This window comes from Mizuhopecten yessoensis, unplaced genomic scaffold (genome assembly GCF_002113885.1).
Source record: "Mizuhopecten yessoensis strain PY_sf001 unplaced genomic scaffold, ASM211388v2 scaffold2137, whole genome shotgun sequence".
Lineage (NCBI taxonomy): Eukaryota > Metazoa > Mollusca > Bivalvia > Pectinida > Pectinidae > Mizuhopecten > Mizuhopecten yessoensis.
Window position 1 is genome coordinate 295,338 of NW_018404396.1, and position 22,879 is coordinate 318,216.

The window sequence follows — 22,879 nt, forward strand, 5'->3', positions numbered from 1 at the left end:
GTGCGTCTTGACTGGATGCGCAGACATGGCCCGAATAGGTTTGGTATACGTCGATGGAGGCGTGTGATGTTCACCGACGAGTCTAGATTCTGTCTGTATCGCTCAGACGGAAGAAAAAGGGTATATCGCAGACGCGGTGAGCGTTTCGCCGACGCATGCGTGGTTGAACGCGATAGATTCGGTGGGGCTTCTGTAATGGTTTGGGGAGGCATCTCCCATGGAGTAAAATCCCCCTTAGTGGTCCTGGATCAAAACCTCAATGCCGTTCGATACAGAGACCAGATCCTCCAACCACATGTCCTTCCACTTCTCAGACGTCATAACCTAATTTTCCAGCAAGACAATGCTCGACCGCATGTTGCCAGAGTATGTCGTGATTTTCTCACGGTAAACAACGTTCAGCCTCTAGAATGGCCCCCATATAGCCCCGACATGTCTCCCTTTGAGCATCTGTGGAATGAGCTGGACAAGCGTATTAGGAAATGTTAAAAAAAACAACAACTAACCGCGCCCAGTTGATCGGTGCATTAACACAAGAATGGAACAACATTCCCTTAAGGCGAATACATGTTCTCATGAATTCAATGTATAGAAGAATCCGTGCAGGGATTCGTGCAAAAGGTGTCCACACCAGGTACTGAAGTGTCATTTTGTTTTTCGCGGGTATCCCACTTTAAGTAACTACTGATGACACGAGTGACGTCACACAGACTTTTCTTCTACAGTATTTTAAAGAGTAGACTTGTCCCTTCATATTGATATAAAATTTTGTATAAATTTCCGAAAATATCATAGGCTATTGATTGCATAATTTAATTGTGCGTTTCTTTTTTTGTTCAGTATACTTGTCAATGCATATATACACTTTATGAACACATTTTAAAAGGGATATTCGTCTCGTGAATGTTCCTTTTTACAGAAAGGTTTGTCCCATGGTTGCGGGAAGGTGTTTAACCCCGTACCCAATTTGTACCGGTCACATTCTGGTTATAGATATGTCCTGGTGTCTATAAATAATGCCGAGATGCCAACAAATATTTCTTCATTTACATTCTGAATATTGGCATGTGTGCATTTAACTTCTGATGATGAATAATTACTGATTCAATAAGTTTCAACACGGACTTAGAAATCATATTCCTTGGTTTCATAGTGCGTCAAGAAGTTGCAGTTGCCTGACGGCCTCTCTCTTGGGGCCCCTTTGGAAACTTTGCATCTCGGTCAGACCACTTGTGTTTACTGCCTCGTTTCAAAACCGTCAGGTGACGTTATTGGCGCTATTTTTAACAGGGCTTCCTCGAACAATTCAAGTGGTCAAACTGGACATTTGGAACGGACTATGAATATGGTGATAGCAAGGTAACATAATAGGAAGTGCATACAAAACATACATTCATTACAAAAATATGGCTCGTCACGTGATGTCCCTTTAAGCTTTGAATTTTTTTCAAATTTAATGAAATTTTGTACTTTTTAGAAAATATATTTGTAAAGCTGATGCCAAATAGGAATTTATCACATACTTGAGTACTGTGTTATCCAGTGAATAAACCCATGTTATATTTTTTGCGTATTAACCCATGTAATATGATATATCAGCCCTGTGATGGGTTGTAAATTTCAATTGTTTCAATTGTAACGTCACGCCTGGGACAAGTACATGACGTCACAGACTTGCATACTGGAGTCAAAATGGCGACTTTTTACATTTTAAGGATGCATGAAAATTGTCATTTTACACAAATAAATGCCTCAAATCTTGATTTTGTGATAAAAATGATCTTACACTCGCTTTTATTTCATATGAAATTAATGTTACTTGAAACGAACTTTTCATTCTAGCTCGCCAGAGGCTTGCTTCATTAAAATATTCTTAGATTCGTTTCATAAATCTCATATGAAATGGAAACTCATGTAAGATCCTATATGTATACCATGATCGTGATCTTTTTCTGATCTTGCTCGAATTTGTTAAGATTGATTGACGTCACCTTGTTACCATGTTCTCAACCTGGTCAAGAATGTTATTGTCATAACCAGGCTTACTGTGTTTTGTTTTTAAATTTGGGTCAAGTGCCTCATTATCGTGAGCAATATTTACTGTGACGTGTACCTTGATGAAGTGTTGGCATTGAAGTCACCTCGTTACTGAGTCCCTAAGCTTGGCCAACTTTTTTTCCCTTGTCATGGAATCGATGTTATTTCACATTCGTTACTTGTGTCATTACCGTAACCAAGGTAGCGAGAAGCTTGCATATTATTGTTGAAGTGTAAGAAAATATCAAGAAATGAAGCTGACGAATAAGGGTTATACTGAACATGAACACAGAAATGAAACACCACACTAATAAAACTTGCATTGCTTTACTCTATGCTGCTGGCAAGAAAATTGCAATTGGTAATTTTGTTAGAATTACAATTTTTTGATTGATATACTTGTGGTCATGGAGGAATATTGATAACCGTGCACAATTTGTAACTAATTTGTTTTTTTATTCTTACGAGGCCGAACTTATTCAAAGGCTACCTCAAAAAAAGAGGAAAGATACATGTATATTGATGATGGTTTGTCCTTGAGTAACAACCATTGTGAACCAGAATCGCTAGAACTAACTGCATCTTATATTTCATCCAGAGCTTGAAATAAAAGATGATTCTTCTCTTTCAGTTTTATAGTTATTTAGACATTTAGACAATTAGTTACAATATGGCTATTTTAGTCACCTCGCTACCGAGCCCTGTTCCCCCAGCAGTGTCGTAGCAGTCTCCTTCGATTAAGTTAATATGTCCAGGTTATTTCGCTACTCTACGTATCAGGATTATTTTCTGTGTATACTCGAACCGTTTATCAATTATATACTTAAACAGTGTTCGGCAATGAGCGGTTAGCACCTTCGCTGAGCTGTTTTCATAAGGCCATGAATTCCATCTATAACATATTTCATAATAGGTGTCCTGCCATGAATAAAGACTTGTTCGCTGTGTCTTAAAATGTTGATATCATAATCCCTTCATTGTATTTGACAGGTTACGTCATGATGAGTGTCACATGTGATGTTGAAAACGATTACACTTCCGGAGAACCACGTCGTCCCCGTTAAGTCTTAATTTGTTTTGTGGGAATTCATGTATCTTTAGTGTCTGATGTTCGTATTGATTTTGAGTTCGGATTTGTCCCTGTGGGTTGACGCTGTAGATGTATATATCCTTTTCCTTATTTTACTTTAATAGTCTGGAGGTGAAACATTCCATAGAATTTTTGCTATTTTCGCATTGGTATATCTTACTGGTCACTATCTTAATGAAGCTTGAAAGTAAAGCCTCTGAAAGGGAAGGCCTAATAGCTGAACGTGTTGGCTATTGGCATACATTTCCTAAACGGATTTCAGATACATCTAAAGGCATGTTACTTGTACTTTTGGTAACATTTTGATTAGATGACCGAGTGTGTTTGTAACATAGATTATATCATAATACCACCTACTAGTACATGTAATACGTAATAGCAAGTATGTTTTTGCTTTTGAAACCGGCCTCACTTACTAATTTCAAGCAGACTATGAAAAATGTTTTTAATATATATCATCGCCATGACTAAACAAAATTCCCTTTAAACCAATTAGAATATCAGAAGGAATAAAGGTACAACATTTCTGATAAACTAAAGAAAAAGTAAAAGTGTCGAAATGTTTTCAGATATAATGCTTAATAGTTTTGTGCGAGCAATGCGTGGCTAATGAAACATAACAAAAAAAGGAATCATTGCTGTTTTATACAATCTATTTCCATCCTAAAGTCACATTTACATGTAAATAACAGATTATGCAATCTCATTTATTAATAAATATATTACAGATTTGAAAAATAGAGATATCTTTCGTCAACGTTGTGGTCATTCCTTGTGCCAGATATACAAATGAGCATTTATGTATAATCATAAAATAATAATTATCCATTTCAAACATGTATGCAATCTTTAACTATTAAATCAACAAACACAATCCATTCATGCAATATGTACATTATTTAATTATTCTCTCTGTATTTACGTTCAATCTTTCACACACAAATCCTTTCTAAACGTTATTAATACATTCAGTAACACAAATTCTAATAAACATTGTATATTCAAATTCCCCTCACATCCATTGCGTCTGACTCAAAATTCAAGTCACACAATAATACTTCAATTTCACAACTTTACGTAACGGGTTGAATACCAATGGGAAATTAATTATAAAGGACAGTGTTCATATAAAACGGACTTGTTTTTAAAAAGTTGATTATCATTCATGAATATTTCACTACTTAATTAGGTCAATTCTAAAAAAGTTTTTTACTTCAATAAAAATATTCTAAACTTTATTACAGTACAGTTATTTTTTCTTGAATTAAAATCTCCCGATTTATTTTCCGTGATAATACTTGTGTACTCAAAGCTAATCCGCATTCATATTTATGAACAAATTACAAATTTAATTACGCTTAATCAATACTAGTGAAACAATGTTTGATGTGAAATAATTACATCCTGCAATCTTTTGACAAAACCTAATATCTTTAAAAGTGTATAATGATATTGGGTTTGTTTACTAATGGAAAAGCGAATTTGAAAGCCTGTTTGATACCAATTCTGAAGGAAAACAATCCATACACATCACTTACACGACGGAGTCAGTACTAAGAGAAACAACACTTCTTAAATAATTAAATGACGGCCTTATATAAGAAATGTACAGAACAAACAGTTTCAGCAAATACTCTATGTAATTACTGGCATATCATTTATTATTTGAGATCAGTAATTGTCATTTCACACGCGAACAGCCGAACATTTCTCACATACGGTACTATATCACACCACAACTACTCCGATGTCCAGCCGTTGTGCCGAGAACAGCGATATATCCTGTCACGCGTGTCAGGACTTGATGTCCAGATAATTAACGCGCCGGACATGGAAACAGACCTGCCAGAATCAGCTGACCACCGATCTGTCACCGATAGCGACCCAGCCAAGAACGGTTAAATGCTACACGACATCAACAATTGCTGGTACGTTACACCGCATGGCAGACCATCCGGTGACTGGTCCCTATATACCGTCTACGATCTGTCCTTGCAACGAGACAACGCTGGTAGTCTAGTATGAGAATTATTTCGACAGAGCTTTCGAGTTTTCGCCTGGTTCTGTTTCACGACAAACTTGTAAGATATCACACTTGGTCATACATCATGAGGAACGTTTCTTTAGAGTCATCATAAGGATATGTTCACGACACACATGATATCACTTAAACTTTTACAATTGCTAACTGTCGTGGTTGTGTCTTTATTGTGTCTAAATATCAAAACATGACAAGGAAAATATAATACTAATAACGACGGCATCACCATGGGTACGGCGTCATGATCGTAATGATTGTTCATGTCCAATACCTTCTCTCTCTATATATAATATACTATATATCACCCTCAATTTTATTGTTGCGATATTGGTTTATAACGAACTGTAGGTATTTAACACCCAGAGAGCCACATCGCAAAATCTAACAAACCAGAAACCAGAAGCTTACTTATCTCTTCCCTTCTCATCAAATATATGGAAATACATTGTGAATTCAACTGATGCATGCCCATTAACATAACAAAATGACACCATTCGTGTTCCAAAGACAAACATAAGTTAGCCATGTAAATGCTTTGAAATATTCAAAACATAATCTACAATGCGCTCGAGACCACGTCAGCTTTATTCAACTTACTACCAGCTATTCTGAAGAATATGTGTAGCGTTTCGATTGCTAGGGCACGTTCTAATACCTTCCATCTTCAACAATGCTTCCTTAACGTAATCTTTGCAGCATAGCTTGACCATTTGGCAACTCTTCACTCCGTTCCTGAGGCAATAACAGTTTTCACTCACTGACAACACTACCGCAGGCCAATTTTGTTTACAATGAAATGGTGTGTCATGCGCATGTGATATCAGAATGACGCAAACATAAACAGTATAAAACGTATGGTCAGACAGGAGAAGGAATTCCCTCGTCTATTAGTAATTATACATTTTTTTCAAGAATATATATCAACGAAATCCGGCCGCCCTTTTCCGTAAGTAGACAAACTTAATATATGTATGCATTGTTTGAAAAAAGGACATAAAAACATTCTTCACTTTGATAGCACTTTGACCATGATGATGTCCGTGTTATTCTATTGAATTACATTCTCATTTCATATGAGCGTTTTCTGAAAAATTAAGAGATAAAATGCTTCACTATTTATTATCATCTTCAGTCAAATTGACCATGCTTGGCAGCTGTAACCAGTTCAAACCTTAGATATTTTCTAGTCAATGTACACGGTATCAGCTACCTGGATTTTTTAGAGCTATATTAACGCATCTCCCCCACTTTCATGTCCATGATTCAAAAAACAATATTACATCATTCTTTCGTCTCGGTAATGTTTCACGGGAAATTATAACAGTTATCCGCCGTCTTATTTCAAAGTTTTACAGTGAATCGCCGGTACTGCTTCGCTGGAAAATATTACAGTTATCAACAGGTCATGTTTCACAACAACATATCAAAGTGGTCCGCCGGTAATGTTTAGTGGTAAAGTATAACAGTGACCATCGGTTATTTCGCGGTTAACTATTACGGTGATCCGCCGGTCATGTTTCGTGGTAAAGTATTACAGTGATATGTCAGTCATGTTTCGTGGTAAAGTATTACAGTGATATGCCAGTCATGTTTCGTGGCAAAGTATTACTGTGATATGCCAGTCATGTTTCGTGGTAAAGTATTACAGTGATATGTCAGGTATTTTTTGTGGTAGTGATATGTCAGGTATTTTTTGTGGTGAAGTATTACGGTGATATGCCAGTCATGTTTCGTAGCGAAGTATAACGGTGATCCACGTGTCATGTTTCAAGGTGAAGCATTACATGCCGGTCATGTTTTATTGTAAAGCAATTGTTCAGCATAACATTGATCCATTGATCCACCGGTCATGTTTCTTGTTAAAGTATAACGGTGATATGGCAGTTATGTTTCCTGGTAAAGTATTACATTGATATGTCAGTTATTTTTTGTGTTAAAGTATTACAGTAATATGTCAGTTTTTTGTTGTTGTAAAGTATTACAGTGATATGTCAGTTATGTTTGTTTCGTAGCGAAATATAACGGTGATATGGCAGTAATGTTTCGTGGTAAAGTATTACAGTGATATGTCAGTTATTTTTTTGTGGTAAAGTATTACAGTGATATGTCAGTTATTTTTGTGATAAGTGTTACAGTGATATGTCAGTTATTTTTTGTGGTAAAGTATTACAGTGATATGTCAGCTATTTTTGTGGTAAAGTATTACAGTGATATGTCAGTTATTTTTGTGGTAAAGTGTTACAGTGATATGTCAGTTATTTTTTTGTGGTAAAGTATTACAGTGATATGTCAGTTATGTTTCGTGGTTAAGTATCACATCGATATGTCAGTTATTTTTTGTGGTAAAGTATGACAGTGATATGTCAGTTATTTTTTGTGGTAAAGTATTACAGTGATATGGCAGTTATTTTTTGTGGTAAAGTATTACAGTTATATGTCAGTTATATTTGTTTCGTAACGAAATATTACGGTGATCCGCCTGTCATGCTTCGCTGTTATGTGTTACAGTTATCCGCCGTTCATGTTCCTGGTAAAGTGTTTCAGTGATCTGCTTGTCATGTTTCGTGGCTATCACGTTCTATGACATGCTTTATCATATTTTTACATACATATAATGATAACTCACATGGATATATAACTTGCACTTCATTCGTTTGGCTCAGCTAACGATTAACCATATGTATATACAGAAAGATGAATATATTTACTTACAACATATGATCGGGAATGTAACTATCACATTTTGGATCTACCACAGGCGATCCACACAGTAAAAGTTGATACAGCGGCGTCCACACCATATACTCTGATATACACTACTGGGACAGGCGGGAATACTGACGACACGTCACTTCCAGTACCAATATATACATATAAGGAAAAATGTTAATGTCGTCATGCAAAAACCAGTATTGCTAATGACGTAATTCACAGCCATATTCATTGTAGTTTTCAGTCCTAGTTCTGTGTCACGAAAATGCTACGAGGATGGGAGGGAACTTTATGTTTCTGTGTCTATGTCATAACGCGTGACAGTATTTCCATGTCTATGTCATAGGTCATGACATGATTTTACTTGTCTTGATGACCGGATGCCAGTAATCAGTGGGTCGGTGTGGATGTTCCATTATGTCGTACCAATGATCCAGTTGTTCTCCGTGACTGTACCAGCCAAGCTCTACCTGCAAACAAACGACAAAATCCATGACACTTTGAACTGTATATTATGGAATTACCAACACATAAAAAATAAAAACATAATAATGATGATGAATTTTTTCATTCATATCGGATTACCAAATATGGAAGGGAAAGAGAAATGCCCTCAAAGTTTTTTGGGCAACTATCTTAAGGTTTCGAAGCTGTATACAGTTTCTTTTTGCATTAATTGCATTTGTGGTATTTGCTATTGGATTTTCCCTGCTATTCGATATATGACGCCGACACAATACGCTGATAGACAGTGCTAAAATGCCCATCACCACAACCGCCACTAGTCGTGAATGCGGGGCTTCCCGGAGGTTATATAGTACGCGCAATGATAACGGAGTACTGGCGACACACCTAGGTCTTCACCTTGTTGTTGGCTGGACAAACAACTGTGTTTATGTCACTATCAGACCTGTTGCTGATTCTTTCCCCTGGTATTTGTACCAAAGTGTCATTCAGGCGAATAAGCAGAGCAAACAGAAACTAATCTCAGCATAAATGTCGTTATCAGATTGCCTTTAAAACTGCCTTGCCTCCATGCGGCAACAGTGTCGGATACAAAAGCATGTAAGCTTACCTGGCCTATTTTCTGTATTCCCATCATCATGTCTTTGTGTATTACATGGAATACAAACACATGACCTAGCAGCTTAGGATTTTCACGATTAATTTCAAACACACATGGGTGGTTCCATACAGGATCCTGTGTATTTTGCCGGACTTTCGTCTTGTGCTTTGCTTCCCTCATGCCGTTAACATACATCTCCACTTTGACGTAGGGGTCTGGAAAGAAAGAGGAAACTGTCAATTAGCATTCTTTTTGTTGGAAGAATCTGCTCATTGATAACGCCCTATTTTTACCTGGGGAACTCAAGAAAATAGAAAAATATTAACAATAAAGAAGTTTAGAGAAGTATTAACCAAATCGGAAAATAGATTTCTGAAGAAAATCAAGCTTATATCGCAAAGCATAAGCAGTAATGCATACCAGTTTTGCTGTTAAGTTTGTATGTCAAACCATCTTAAACGTCTAATGGTGTCATGTTCAAACAGACTAGACTTTTTTTTTTTTTTTTTTTAAGACTGCATTTGTGCATCCTTTAAGCACAGCTTCCAAACTGTGTGCTAATGTGTTTGTGGTGAATGGCAACCTTTTTACCTCCAATTAAGTGACATTCAGTTTTACGTAGTAAGCTCTTTATATCGTAGCATTTATTTATGTAGAAAGGTCAGATATATCATTTCGGTTGTTTTCAACTACTGCTACTACAGTAATTTATGTTATTTTAGATTGTGCATTTAACTTACTAATGGCTCCTAGCAGTGATACTCGGGGAAGATTCCGGGCCTCAAGGACATTAAATACAATTTTCCCGGCCACTGGCTGATAGCACCCCGATATCCGAATGTCTCCTTGATGTAACTGGATAATAAAAATGGGTTATGCAAATGGATAATAAAAAAATGCTGTCCAAATCTTTCTTTTTAAAAATTGATTTAACTCTCTCTATGTTTTTAAATAAAGCTTTGGCGTTCTGGAATATTTTTATGGTGCCGTTGCATTGTTTGTCTCTCTTGTTAACGGGACATCTAGCATGTACTTACCCGAAACACCGTCTGTGGCATAATGGTGAGGTCCACTAAACCATTGTCCAATCGGGGCACGTCTTTTAGGAGAAACGAAGCCACGCCTACAAGATGGCGTCTGGACACATGATGGGATGAGTATATTTGAAACTCCATGGCAGCATCATCGCTTAAGTCACTTGGCACAAGGTCTGATATTGTGAACTTTTCAAGAAAGACAGGGGTCTGCAAAGAAAGTGTGGGAACGGTCATCACGATGTTGTGACTTTATACAATTTGAAGCTTTTGGAATCAAATGATTAAAAAATCAAAGGTAAATATATATATATAGCTCGAGCATGTGAACCCGATTAAAGCTTGTAAGTTTTACAACGAGTTTATTATAATCGGGTCTTCGTTACCATGCCTACGTATATCAAAGTATTGGATTTCTATAACACAAGTGATGAAAGAAGCGTTAGTTATTGTTATATTTTGAAAATATCTTGTGCATGTAAATCACCATACTATACTCCAATAACAATGATAAAAATATCGACAAAGACCAGAGCTCAATGCCAGGTGATACCGGCCTAAAATACTGGCATGGTTTCCTAGAACACACAAGGATAGACTTATCGTGGGCTAATCGACCTTAATTAATCGATCGATTCCACGTTAGATGAATGTCTAACTTCAAAGGAATTAGTATTAATCTCGGGCTGAATGGGTCCACGGAATGTGATAAACAAGCACCAGTGTTTGCAATTGAAAATATAGGGTTATGTTAGGACATGTCGGTGTAATAATTATAGACCGTCGCTTCTTTGATGTTGGGAAACCATATCTGATCAACTTCGACATTTTCAATTCTAAGAAGTAACATTCAATATATCTTGTTTACATGACTTGACTTGAGCTGTCGGTGTACATCAGAAAAACGTAAAGGGTTTTAAAAACAATTATGTCCAATACTTCAGAAACATATTCAGATGCATTTCACAACTACTTAGGCTGGCTGTGTGTAGCAGCCTCAGCGTTCGTGACAGTGTAACGTTCTTAATCGAGATAATTCAGTGCATGTTTTTTTGGATGGAATATGATATTCTATCTGACGAAAATCAATTAATTGAAAGCTTTGAAAAAGTTATTTTCATTAACAAATGATGTCATACCAGTTCAATACTTCGACGAGGCTGTTTCTACGAGAGTGAAACCCACGGCTCGATTAACTACCAACTGAGAGATCATCTCTAAAACTAGCTTTGTAAACGTGTTTAAACAGAACGTAATATAGACGTGCGATTGTCTTCTTTCATACTCTACAGATATCTACAATTCGGAAAGCATACTTCTATGCTTATTGATAATTTTTCTACAAATACCCATCGCGTTTTGTGTTCCATTAGTTTGAAAATGCCTTCCAAAAATACAGTATTGATTTTCGGTCATACTTTCTAAAAACTTTATGCTTTGTATGAAAAGTGTTTTTTTGACGTTACTTGGTATATGAACAAAGCAGCGTAAATTGAAAATTTGATAGGGATGTGTATGATATCAACAGTCTTACCTTTGTTTTCGGAAGTGTTTTCGTCCGGTATTTAAATGTCCTCCCAGGGACGAGGAACGCTTTCACGTACGGGTTGATCTCTGTGTCACATGGCATGTCGGCTATACGTAGGTTTTCTGCCTGCAATTAAGACATGATTAATGAAAACTTGATAGACAGCATTTAATTACAGTATATTTTCCTTGGTCTTTACATAACAAACCGGTAGAAGCAACAATTTGTGATGCTGCATGACTTCAGGCAAAAGTCAGAATTATAATAGAAATTAGCAGACACTGGAAGTACATGTATTGTCAACTTCGTAAGAGTCGATGGTCCTACCTCGATCACTATGACTGTCAGTGCCGTGCGGTTGGCGTTGAACTGGAACTGAACTTTGAGTCGACCAGTGGGCTGTTGCTGAGGAGCCTGTCTAGGTACCATCATCTCCTCCAAGTTAAGGTCATGCATCACCACCGGACGATCAGGCAGACCAATACTCCCAGGTTTCTGTAAAATTTACAAAATATAACACAGTTAACAACAGGAATGAGGTCCAAACAAACATATTGCTAATAAACAAACGTCACACAGACATTTATAAAATTAAATCTACATTTTCGTGTATTGCTGAGGGACATAAAAAGTGTAGTTGAATGTCATCAATAACTTGATTGCAATTGTTTTCGTTAGATCCCCAGCATATTGAAGATTTCGTATGCTTTGAAACACGGCTTTACTCTGGAATTCGTTAATAGACAAAAAATATGCTTGTAGTACATGTTATGCAGGTACAATGTTTATTTTTGTTTTTGCATATTGAAAACCAAATTACGTCACTTGGGAAATCTGATCATAATATAAGGAGATTAAATGCGATTTGCCTGGGGAACAGTTGTACGTGTAGGTCCGGTATGCAATCCTTCTATGAATACAAATGGTAATCCATTGAATAAGTTAGATAGCATGTGCCCTTTCTCGCTACAAACCTAAAATAGTTTTCTCTACATATCTTGAAAAGGTTTTAATGTAGATGCTATCATTCGCGCTGATCGTTACGAGGATAATCCTCTTGCTTTACCATGTCCTATATAAACTACCCATAAACGTCTCATGACGTCCGTTAACTTAGAATATCGAGTGTCAGTGTTATGTCAAGGAAAGAAAGCAAATCTCTATTTATTGAAGTCAGAGAAATTCAGAAGAAAAAGAACAAGCGCAACATTTCCTTGCCAGTTGTGCAGAGGACAAGTCAGGGAACGGTTAGCTAACATGTCGTGTGGATAAATCGTCAACTTTAACATTTCCGCTTGATTTTGATACTGAAGGCTATCGTATTAATAGATCAAGATAATTACGGTGTTATCTGTTCAAAGTAATGACAACCGACAGCCTGATTAGCCCCGGCGATCCGGGTCTCTAGCGCGTTTCTCCTTTCATGTTGTGCCTGCCGCCCGTTCTCCGTCAGCACCACCGACATTTATATGCAAAGCTTCTATTTATACACCTTGTGTCTGTGAGAAAAAAGCTTTGCGGTTAAGCTTTGTAACACCTACACACAAATTATATTTGACGGCGGAGACGGAGAGCCGGTGGATATTTACGGCAACTGAACAAAACACTGTTTTTCCCCTATGTGAAATAATTAAGTCATGTTCTAAATCCTATATTAATACTTTGTTTCGTTAAAGACACGGTTGCCTCCTCTAATGCTTTGGAAGGCAAAACTGACATACTTCTTCCTTCGTTAATAAAAAAAGCATATGCATTGCTCTGAAGCCCTGTCAGAATATCGCGTCTGATCGATCCAGCCATGGTCGATTTACTTTAACTTTAACATTTGAGCAAAATATGAAGATTCCACATAAAGAATAGGCTGACTTTATACCATTTGAGTGCAAACGTTCCAGTAACTTCATACGCAACTATATTGCCCAATAATTCAAATAGTTGCCTATTGCTATATAAGTTAGTACTCTTGTGATTACAATACAACATGGCCTCATTGTAAGTAGTGAAAATAGTCACTTGGCTCGCGTAAACGAGAGGTCTTTGAGGATAGCGTAGTATCACTGAATCCATTACTCAGTAATACCCAGTGATGTCAGCTACACATCTATTCCAAACGTTAAATACTTTCTCTGGTATTACACATGAAGTGGAGTCTTTGATTGGCGATTCATGTATATTGTTCCAGGTTTCACACTTGACTACGCACGAAAGACAGTCACGCGCGTCTCGCACGCGCTGTACATTAGCAGTATGACGTCACTTTGCGCTATATCGGCCTGTAGACGACCCAGTGTTATATATTACTGATTAGTGGTATTCTTAAAGTCTGTTTATGTTTGCAGACAAATACAATATATGTGAAGAGCATGTTCTCTCGATTTCCCTTAGGTTGCCATTTTAACGATTTCTAATGTTCGAGCACATTCAAATAACTTAATCCACACATTGTAACACTAGAAGTATTATCATACCAACGGGAATGGAAATCAGACTATTTTTAAATGGAAATGAATCGAATAAATATTGGTGTCATAGATATTAAGTGGTATGCTGATTGAAGTTAATGTAGACAAAACATTATTGTTTTGTGTCAGCTTCTCCTCAGGCTAGCGATGGGGTTAGGATACGTGCGGGGGACCGCGGGTCAAACATGTTTACAGCCATTAGACAAGCACACTCACACCACGGTGAGATCTTTAACGACAGAAAACATACGACCAAACCGCTGTAATAGGTTATACAGTTGTTATCTCGCCGTAACACAAACATCTAGTTACTGGATAGCCAACAGACACACCTTGTCCTCGTTTCCACATTTTGTCCTGGATAATGGCAGTTTTATGTATCACTGTCGTTCATGTTTCCATTTTGATCTTATTCTTTGGATTATGTTCATGATTTTTAATCACACAATAGAATAAAGGAGACTGAAGACAATATAAGGTGAACGAGTTACTAGTTTATCGCCCGACGACCAGTACATCTCCTGTTACCAGTAGATGTGTCTGTGATTATGACGTCACTACAACTAATTCGTATCTTTAAAATAATGAACTATAATTATACACTTACACTTTTTGACTTTTTCCTCTGATTATATGCTGGTCCAACTGGGTTTACGGTATGGTCAAGTGCGTTCATGCTGCTGACCACCAGGGAGGACAGAGTGACCCTTCGATTGTCGCCACGCCCCCGACCTACAACAATATGTAAACACTCATAAATAATAACACGATGTTAGCGTATTGGATCGTAATTTTGTTATAGTTCTTCACTTTGTTTGTTTCAGGTTTAACGTCATCGCAACAACTTCGGTCCTCTGCAGACGGGAGCCTTGTGATATACCGCCGAAAAGCTATATATTTCAAAACCAGGAAATCAATCTATAGAGAAAAATAATTAACATCGTATAACAAAGAAGACAAATAAATTACGTTCACAACAAACATGTTAATCTGATACTCAAGTTAACTTTCGTTTTAGTACACAATGACCGTCAAGAGAACGTGTCTTACCTTGAACACATACATAGAAGCTTGCATCTTTGTAAATCGTACATTTTTGTTCTATCAAACTGTATTAATGCATAGATCAAACTTTCATTTTTCACATATTTGTTTTACATTGTCAAAGTAGCCCACATAGACAAGTTCTAAAACCGTGCACACACCTGTATGTAATGCGGTACACTCACAAGTCAGTTTAAACTCATACAATTAGATATTTTGGAAATCCAATCATTTATATAACGTTAGAAAACATTACCAGCAATGTGATCACTACACTTTTGTAACGTTATCTGTTTTCTGTAAGAACTGGGAGGACTTTCCCAAAGTGTCTTTCAATGTGTTCTTTTACTTCAACTTCAACAGTTGTCGAAGACAATCAATATTGTTTCCCAAGGTTGTCCCGAAATATCTATCATCTGTATTAAAAAAACTCTCCTTTCAAGACAAGTTTTGAAAATGTGTTTTTAAGAAGCTCAACTGATTAATTAAACGCTATCGCTGACTTTTCTGTGACTTATCAGTGATATTGAAATAATTGATGTCTAGCAGAACATTAAATTGGAACAAATCCAGACATACTGATAACATTGCCAGCCTGCATCACTTTAAATCTCCAGGTACAGAGAATTTTAAGTCGTCTAATACAGATATCTCAGCGTTCACCTGGCCTTCAGGCAATAAATGCATAACACGAATTGATATTCGATATTCTGTTTCAGGCTAAGTTGACTAAGTATAGCAATTCAAAACTCCAATTAGGAAGACAGCGTTATATAGGGAGCAACCAATAAGACGTGGAAGCTGCCCGATTTCACCGTTTTAATTTTACCAAGTGTAGGATTCCATTCCAGAATGACATACTAAGACAAGTTTTATTTACAATATGGCTCTTCATAGTTTATTGATCATCTGCATCGAATGAAACAATTGGGCTATATTCCGTCATGTTACTGAACTGGTATAAGTACCTATGTACTGTCGTTAGAGGCTACTGATAGCGGTAAAAGAATATAAGACGTACATTCTAATCAGATGCAGCAGAATCATCTTACAAATAATGAATTAAAACTCAATCTAATATTACGAGATGACTTTCAATCAGAAAGATATACATGTTAAATAGATCATTAAAAACATATTAGTCATAAAAAGCTAAATTATCCTTTCCAATAGCTACCGTCATCTTTTATTTCATAAAATACTTCAATCCAGTATTTAAGCTACCGTGCCCCTTCCAGTAATCATGTTGGCCTTTTCAACGGTGTCCCCTTTAGGAGCCACTGTGACTCATGAATAAGATATTTGACCCTTTCAGCATCTAGTTGGGCTTTCTAATGATCTGCCTTGATCACTTCAGGACTTTTACTGTGACGCACCGAAGATCTACCATACCTCCTTCAGGAGCTACCGTGACTCCTTCATGAGCTACTATAAATCCTTCATGAGCTACTGTGACTCAAACATGAGCCACAATAACTCCTTCAGGAGCTACCGTGAATCCTTCACTATAATGTGAGATATTTGCCACGTAGTATATTGCAACACGCGCTTAGATTTCACGCGCAATTACGACTACATTGCTTCAACTGAATAGTAATGTCTTGTGTTATGAAAAGAAAGCTTAGATAAGTGGACGAGGAAGGGAAGCCGGCCTAATTGGCGTTGAGGAATGTTGTTTATCTTCATTGGTTCGGCAATGAAATCACTGCCATAATAAAGCACGTTAACATCTCTCTTCGTCTGCTTCACGATCAAGTGGTCTATTTCCACACAAGTCGAGTCGGAGACTCCATCAATTGCTGGACAAGCAAGTGCCAAAGCAATGCGATTAAATCTGACCGTTTTTACTCTCAACCGGTCTCAATAAAAATACAATACCACGAAGCTCAATCCTCCACAAAATGAGATTATAACTGAGGTTTATTTTTTGCGCTTCTGATATTTAAGAAAAATATTTTTGAATCACATTCGTAAAAATAAATTAAGAAAGACAAAAGTCAAAAGAATATCAAAGTATCAATTCGAACTCAAAATGGATAAAACCAGGTCCAAGGAAAGATATACATGTACGTTTTGTCCATCTATAATGCCATAAAGTAAATTAACTAAGGTGAAATTAAGGGGTAAAGTATACGTAATATTGATATTATGTTAACAAGTATTGTGATACATTGTAACCACAAACATTTGAATAAAACAAGTAAACAAAATTTTAAAAAAGGTTTATATGGAGACCCTTGAAAAAAGTACAAGAAAAATCGGATCAGGTGTTCCGAAAGTGGAAGCGTCTTCTGTTTCATCGACAACACACGCGATAAAACTAAATAAAATTAAAAAAAATCCTAATTTACAGTATTGACTGCACTGTTTCTACCTTTGTAGTATATCTGTAAGAATACACTAAACAAATTCCGACTCGATATTACGAAGTTCTTCGACAGATAAAATAATTCTCTTTTTTAATAAACAAGCACACGATAACACACCCACTAAATGACAAAGTCAGGTACAACCGCCTTGCTGGTATAGGTCTTTGTTACATCAGACATTATCCACCCATTTATTAATAGTTTCGATAAATGCAGTGAATCCGCACACGTGAAATGTATACATCCATCCCGGTATTCAAATCCATCCTAATCCTTATCCATCCACCCACGTATTCCAATCCATCCTAACCCTATCTATCAACCCAGGTATTTCGATGATCCATCCTAATCCATATTAATCCACCCAGGTATTCCAATCCATTCTAAACCCTATCTGTCCACCCAGGTATTCCAATCCATCATAATCCATATATATCCACCCAGGTATTCCAATCCATCATAATCCCTATCTATCAACCCAGGTATTCCTATCCATCCTAATCCCTATTAATCCACTCAGGTATTCCAATCCATTGTAAACCCTATCTGTCCACCCAGGTATTCCAATCCATCTTAATCCCTATCAATCAACCCCGGTATTCCAATCCATCCTAATCCCCATTAATCCACCCCGGTATTCCAATCCATCTTAATCCCTATCTATCAACCCAGGTATTCATATCCATCATAATTCATATATATCCACCCAGGTATTCCAATCCATCCTCATTCCAATCTATCCACCCATGTATCCTCATCCATACACTGAAGTACCTTATTCCCATTCTAATCCCAATCTATCCTCCCATGTATCCTTATCCACACACTGAAGTACCTTATTCCTCAGACATACACGCAGCCTTCCTCAAACACACCTCCTCGCACAACCAACATCCTCCTTCACACATTAAGTCTTACAATGTATCCTCCTCTCCTTCACTCACTGTGTCTTACCTACATATATTTTAATATGAACATGTGCAATGTTTAATACTTGCTTTTTTATATATGACCTTTTCTTAAACAGTTATTCGTGACAGATACTAATAATAAACAATGTAACTTTGAAATCCTGACAACTTGAAGGGTACTTTTTGTTGGTGGTTGTTTTGGTGGTTTTTTTTTTACGAATTGTGAACATTATGAAAAAAAGGTTATTAATGAACCGGAGGCCTTTTCCCTTCAATTCCTGGCAGAGGATATGATTTGGATATGATATTAGGATGTAGTAAAGAATTTTGTTTTGGAATGCGTCTAGGTATGGGAGTTGGTATGTGGTACGGATTTTATGTTGCGTATGTAGTATGTACCCACCGGTCTAGGATACGCAGCTTTATTAATTATGCAAACACGTTTTCGTGTTATTTGACGTGATAGAAAAGATTTAACCAACATCAGTTTGTACATGATGTTGCAATATTTAGAACGAGGGTGAGAAAGTGATTGGAAAATATTAACGTCAACCCGTACCACACCATGACCAACGCACGTTTGTTGGTTGTTTCTTAATTAAATGCATTACGACAATACATTAAAGGTTAAACGGCAACACCGACTACCCCGGAGCTGTTGATGGTGCTGTTCTGACATTTATCCTCATTGATAACTTTAGTTGTTGCCACTCATTTCATGATGTATCCCCTAAGTCAATACCACACAGACAACCTGATATACTGATACCAACAGATACATCGTATCGCCCACCAGACACTGCGGATATCACCACAAATAGCCTCGTCAACTTCTGTTGTACCGCATACCTAACCATACTCTAATCAGCTATCCTCAATGCTTTTATTCCATTTCGTTTCTTAGGAGTTCCATGCCTTTGAATTTCCTGAATTCAGTTTTGATAAGCTGAGTCAATAATTTGTAAATGTCATGATTTTGGTAATGGCAGCATTGCTAATGGTATCCTCATACCTCTCAAGTCTCGTTTAATTCCGACATACCTATTGGCCAAAATCAATAAGGTGTCTGTCGTGTGCTATAGCTCAGACATGGCGAGGAAACTAAAATACACCGTGCAAATGATCTAAAATACTGTACACGCATTTAAAAGAGAGGGAATCTGAATCAGAAGTGTTCACATTACAATTGTGAAACAACTAATAAATTAAACATTATGAGACCATCAGAAGACTGGTTTAGGTAAATATGGTCTTGGTATATCTTCATATGTCTGTCAATTTTCAGGCTGATTTTGGAATATGTTGTTTTGTAAACGTTTATGACGTCATCAAGTTATTTGTGGTAAGAAGGGACAGACAGGCGTTTATGCACGTTTTATATATCAAAACAGTGCTATTTGCATTGTTTGATTGAAGTCTGTGATGTGTTATTATACAGTATGTAAATTATCCGAGAGATGTACGTATTTTGACACTACCTGTTGCCTTGTGTACACCCTTGCTGACACAGTAATATGTTGACAATGAACGTGCCATAAATCTTAGCTGGAAGTGACGCGGTATCTTTAACAAAACCCTTGTTGCGGCGGGTATCCGAAGCCATCAATAACGAGCCATAATTTCGATATCGTGAAATGCAAGGAAAAGAACAACAAATAATTTGCATACCATCATCGCACAGCACTCGATCAATTCAATAATAACATAACAACACAAACCGCTGCCATAACGTGCCATAAATCTTAGCTGGAAGTGACGCGGTATCTTTAACAAAACCCTTGTTGCGGCGTATCCGGTTGTGAATTGTTATTGCTGCTATGACCACTCAATATTGACCTTGAAGATAAATTTCGATTTTTTTCTCCAGACTGTGTCAGTGAACTGGTATGACAACCAGTTCCAATAGGAAATAGACATGTAAACAGCAGGAGAATACTACTCAGCACCTACTGCTAATTTTGTAGTAATCTACGATAATTTGCACCGATTTACTTTCATTTTACATGTTTTAAATACCAAATTTACCTTCGGGTAAGAACACATGAGTAGGCCGCCGGATTTCCGCCAATGAGTGACTCCGCCGGTACGGCTTCTTCTTCTCCTTTTCCTGTCCAGTCTTACCGGAAGACACCTCCTCGAGACTAGACCTGCGCACTTCCTGTTGTTGCATCTCGTCCAGAAACTCCTCTTCGATGGCTTCCGAGTCAGAGAAATCTGTGGGAAAATGTTGATATTAGTGATAACTAAAGAGTATCTACCGTATCCAGACGCGTGAAACATGCATACATCCATGTATAAATATATAAATATTGATTGTGTGTGGTGCCACAGACCCAACACCGGAAATCCGCCACAGTGTCTACATCCGGGATCTTCCTAAACTATTCTGTCATTTTGGATGCCAAAATGTTTCATTCATAAGTTAACCTATTTAGAAACCAATCCCTAAAGATGTACTTCGTGCGAGAAAAGAAAGGTCAGCCATTGCGTTTTGCAGCTTTAAAACAAAAGAAATAAAGCACCGATCATTATCGCAAACATTAAAATATTTTAGTGGGCGGAACATAATTTGCTCTTTATGACCTCTTCACCTGGAAACGTCACATGTTAAGGTAAAAAGGTAATACACATACGACATACATAACCCAAAGCCAAATAAAGTGATATTATATACCTAAGTTGATTGCAACAACAAAACAAAACAAAACACGAAGTAAACTTCCGGTTGCCTGGCAGCACAAGATCATATTACGTGACGCGCATAATAGGACAGATGAGGCTAAAACATATGTAATGGTTTTTTTCGGACGGGGTAAACGCATGTGTCAAACATAAGGAGGGAAAGACAAAGGGGTCAACATGGCAGAGAAAACACAAATTGATCCTGATGGAAGGGTAAGTACAAAAGGGTCTGGAGTAAACACAAATTGATCCTGATGGAAGGGTAAGTACAATGTGGTCTGGAGTAAACACAAATTGGTCATGAAGGAAGGGTAAGTACAAAGTGGTCTAGAGAAAACACAAATTAATCTTGATGGAAGGGTAAGTACAAAGTGGTCTAGAGTTAACACAAATTGGTCCTGATGGAAGATTAAGTACAAAGTGGTCTGGAGTAAACACAAATTTGTCCTGATGGAAGGGTTACAAAGTGGTTTGGAGTAAACATAAAGTGATCCTGATGGAAGGGTAAGTACAAAGTGGTCTGGGGTAAACACAAAATGATCCTGATGGAAGGGTAAACACAAAATGATCCTGATGGAAGGCTAAGTCCAAAAAGGTCAACATGGCGAAGTAAACAGATTTTTTTCAATGGAAGGGTAAATACAAAGTGGTCTAGATTAAACACAAATTGATCTTGATGGAAGTGTAAGTACAAACTGTTCAGTACAAATGGGTCAACACAAACTAAATCTGATGGAATGGTTAGTACAAAGTGGTCAACATGGCGGAGCAAACACAAACTGATACTTACTGAAGGGTAAGAACAAAGCGGTCAAAAGGCAAAGTAAACACTAATTTATCCTGATGGAATGGTAGTTGATGGGTAAACACAAAATGATCCTGATTATTTGGGGAAAATGTGATGGACACTGCACATGTTATACACATAGTGAAATAGTTACACATGGATATTAAACAGTTAACAATGACATTATACCATGTAACACTCACCTGCTAAAAGCTCGTCCGTATCACCAAACCTGCTGGCGTCCGAACTTTTTCGACTACTTATGCCACTCTTGCTACTTCCAGAGCCCCGACGTGACGGACATTCTGATGACAACAGCGACGTACGTCTAGAACAAACACTGGACGCCGACCCGCGGCGGTCCGCGTCTGATGCTAGTGACGTCCGCCTGCTGCTTATACTACTTCCGGAACCACGCCGGTCTGTGTCGACAGACGCCAATGATGTCCTCCGACTACTTCCGCTTTCCGCAGAACACCTGCGCACATAGTCGGATGCATAAGAGGTCCTCCTGCTACCATAGTCGACAAAGATCTGAGGTACCACAAACTTTGTCTGTTCCGACTGTCTCCTCCGAAGAAGAGGCCCCATCACGAGACTTCGGGTATCATCCGGTTTTTCCCTCTCCCGGTGAAATTTACCTGTAGGGAGACGAATAGTGTCAGATATATTAAGCTGATTGATTAACTTTGTGAAGAGCAACCCCATCCTTGCTGTCGGATTGAAATATTCTAATGCAAATATTGTCATGTCTCAAAAGCGAATCATATCACTCTCGAACAGTGATTTACTGAAATCCTGATGAAACTAAATGTTTGTAAAAGTGTTTCTGAGTGATGTCGCCCAGGCCGCCAGCCCGGTGCTGGTGACATAAGTGTGTGAAAGGCCCGACTGTACGACGGGGTGTGCATTTACGTGTCATTTACCTACGGCACGCTACCATTATAACACCGCGCGTCTAATTCGCTTAATACTGAGAGGAGAGAGAGGTGTGCGTTGTGGCGTTTACCGACAGATCGATCTCATCATTTGTACATGGACATATCACAGGCGGAGGGACACACGCCTCACACACGGCCGTGCCCTGGCATTGCGAGGTCACATCAGACCTCGCCA

The 22,879-nt window shown here is 37.7% G+C and overlaps 1 protein-coding gene across 1 annotated transcript in view; it reads right to left on the reverse strand.

The window, feature by feature from the left end:
- Window positions 1-3,768: 3,768 nt before the first annotated feature.
- Window positions 3,769-22,879, reverse strand: part of LOC110445253 (synaptotagmin-7-like) — a 120,306-nt gene continuing 101,195 nt past the window's right edge. The window contains exons 3-11 of the mRNA XM_021489756.1: window positions 21,967-22,404; window positions 20,320-20,508; window positions 14,578-14,702; window positions 11,836-12,003; window positions 11,515-11,634; window positions 9,984-10,190; window positions 9,687-9,801; window positions 8,956-9,161; window positions 3,769-8,350 (exon numbers count right to left, since the gene is read on the reverse strand). Of these exons, the coding sequence (XP_021345431.1) occupies window positions 8,228-8,350; window positions 8,956-9,161; window positions 9,687-9,801; window positions 9,984-10,190; window positions 11,515-11,634; window positions 11,836-12,003; window positions 14,578-14,702; window positions 20,320-20,508; window positions 21,967-22,404 (1,691 nt within the window). The 3' untranslated portion in view covers window positions 3,769-8,227. The remainder of the gene's footprint in view (window positions 8,351-8,955; window positions 9,162-9,686; window positions 9,802-9,983; window positions 10,191-11,514; window positions 11,635-11,835; window positions 12,004-14,577; window positions 14,703-20,319; window positions 20,509-21,966; window positions 22,405-22,879) is intronic.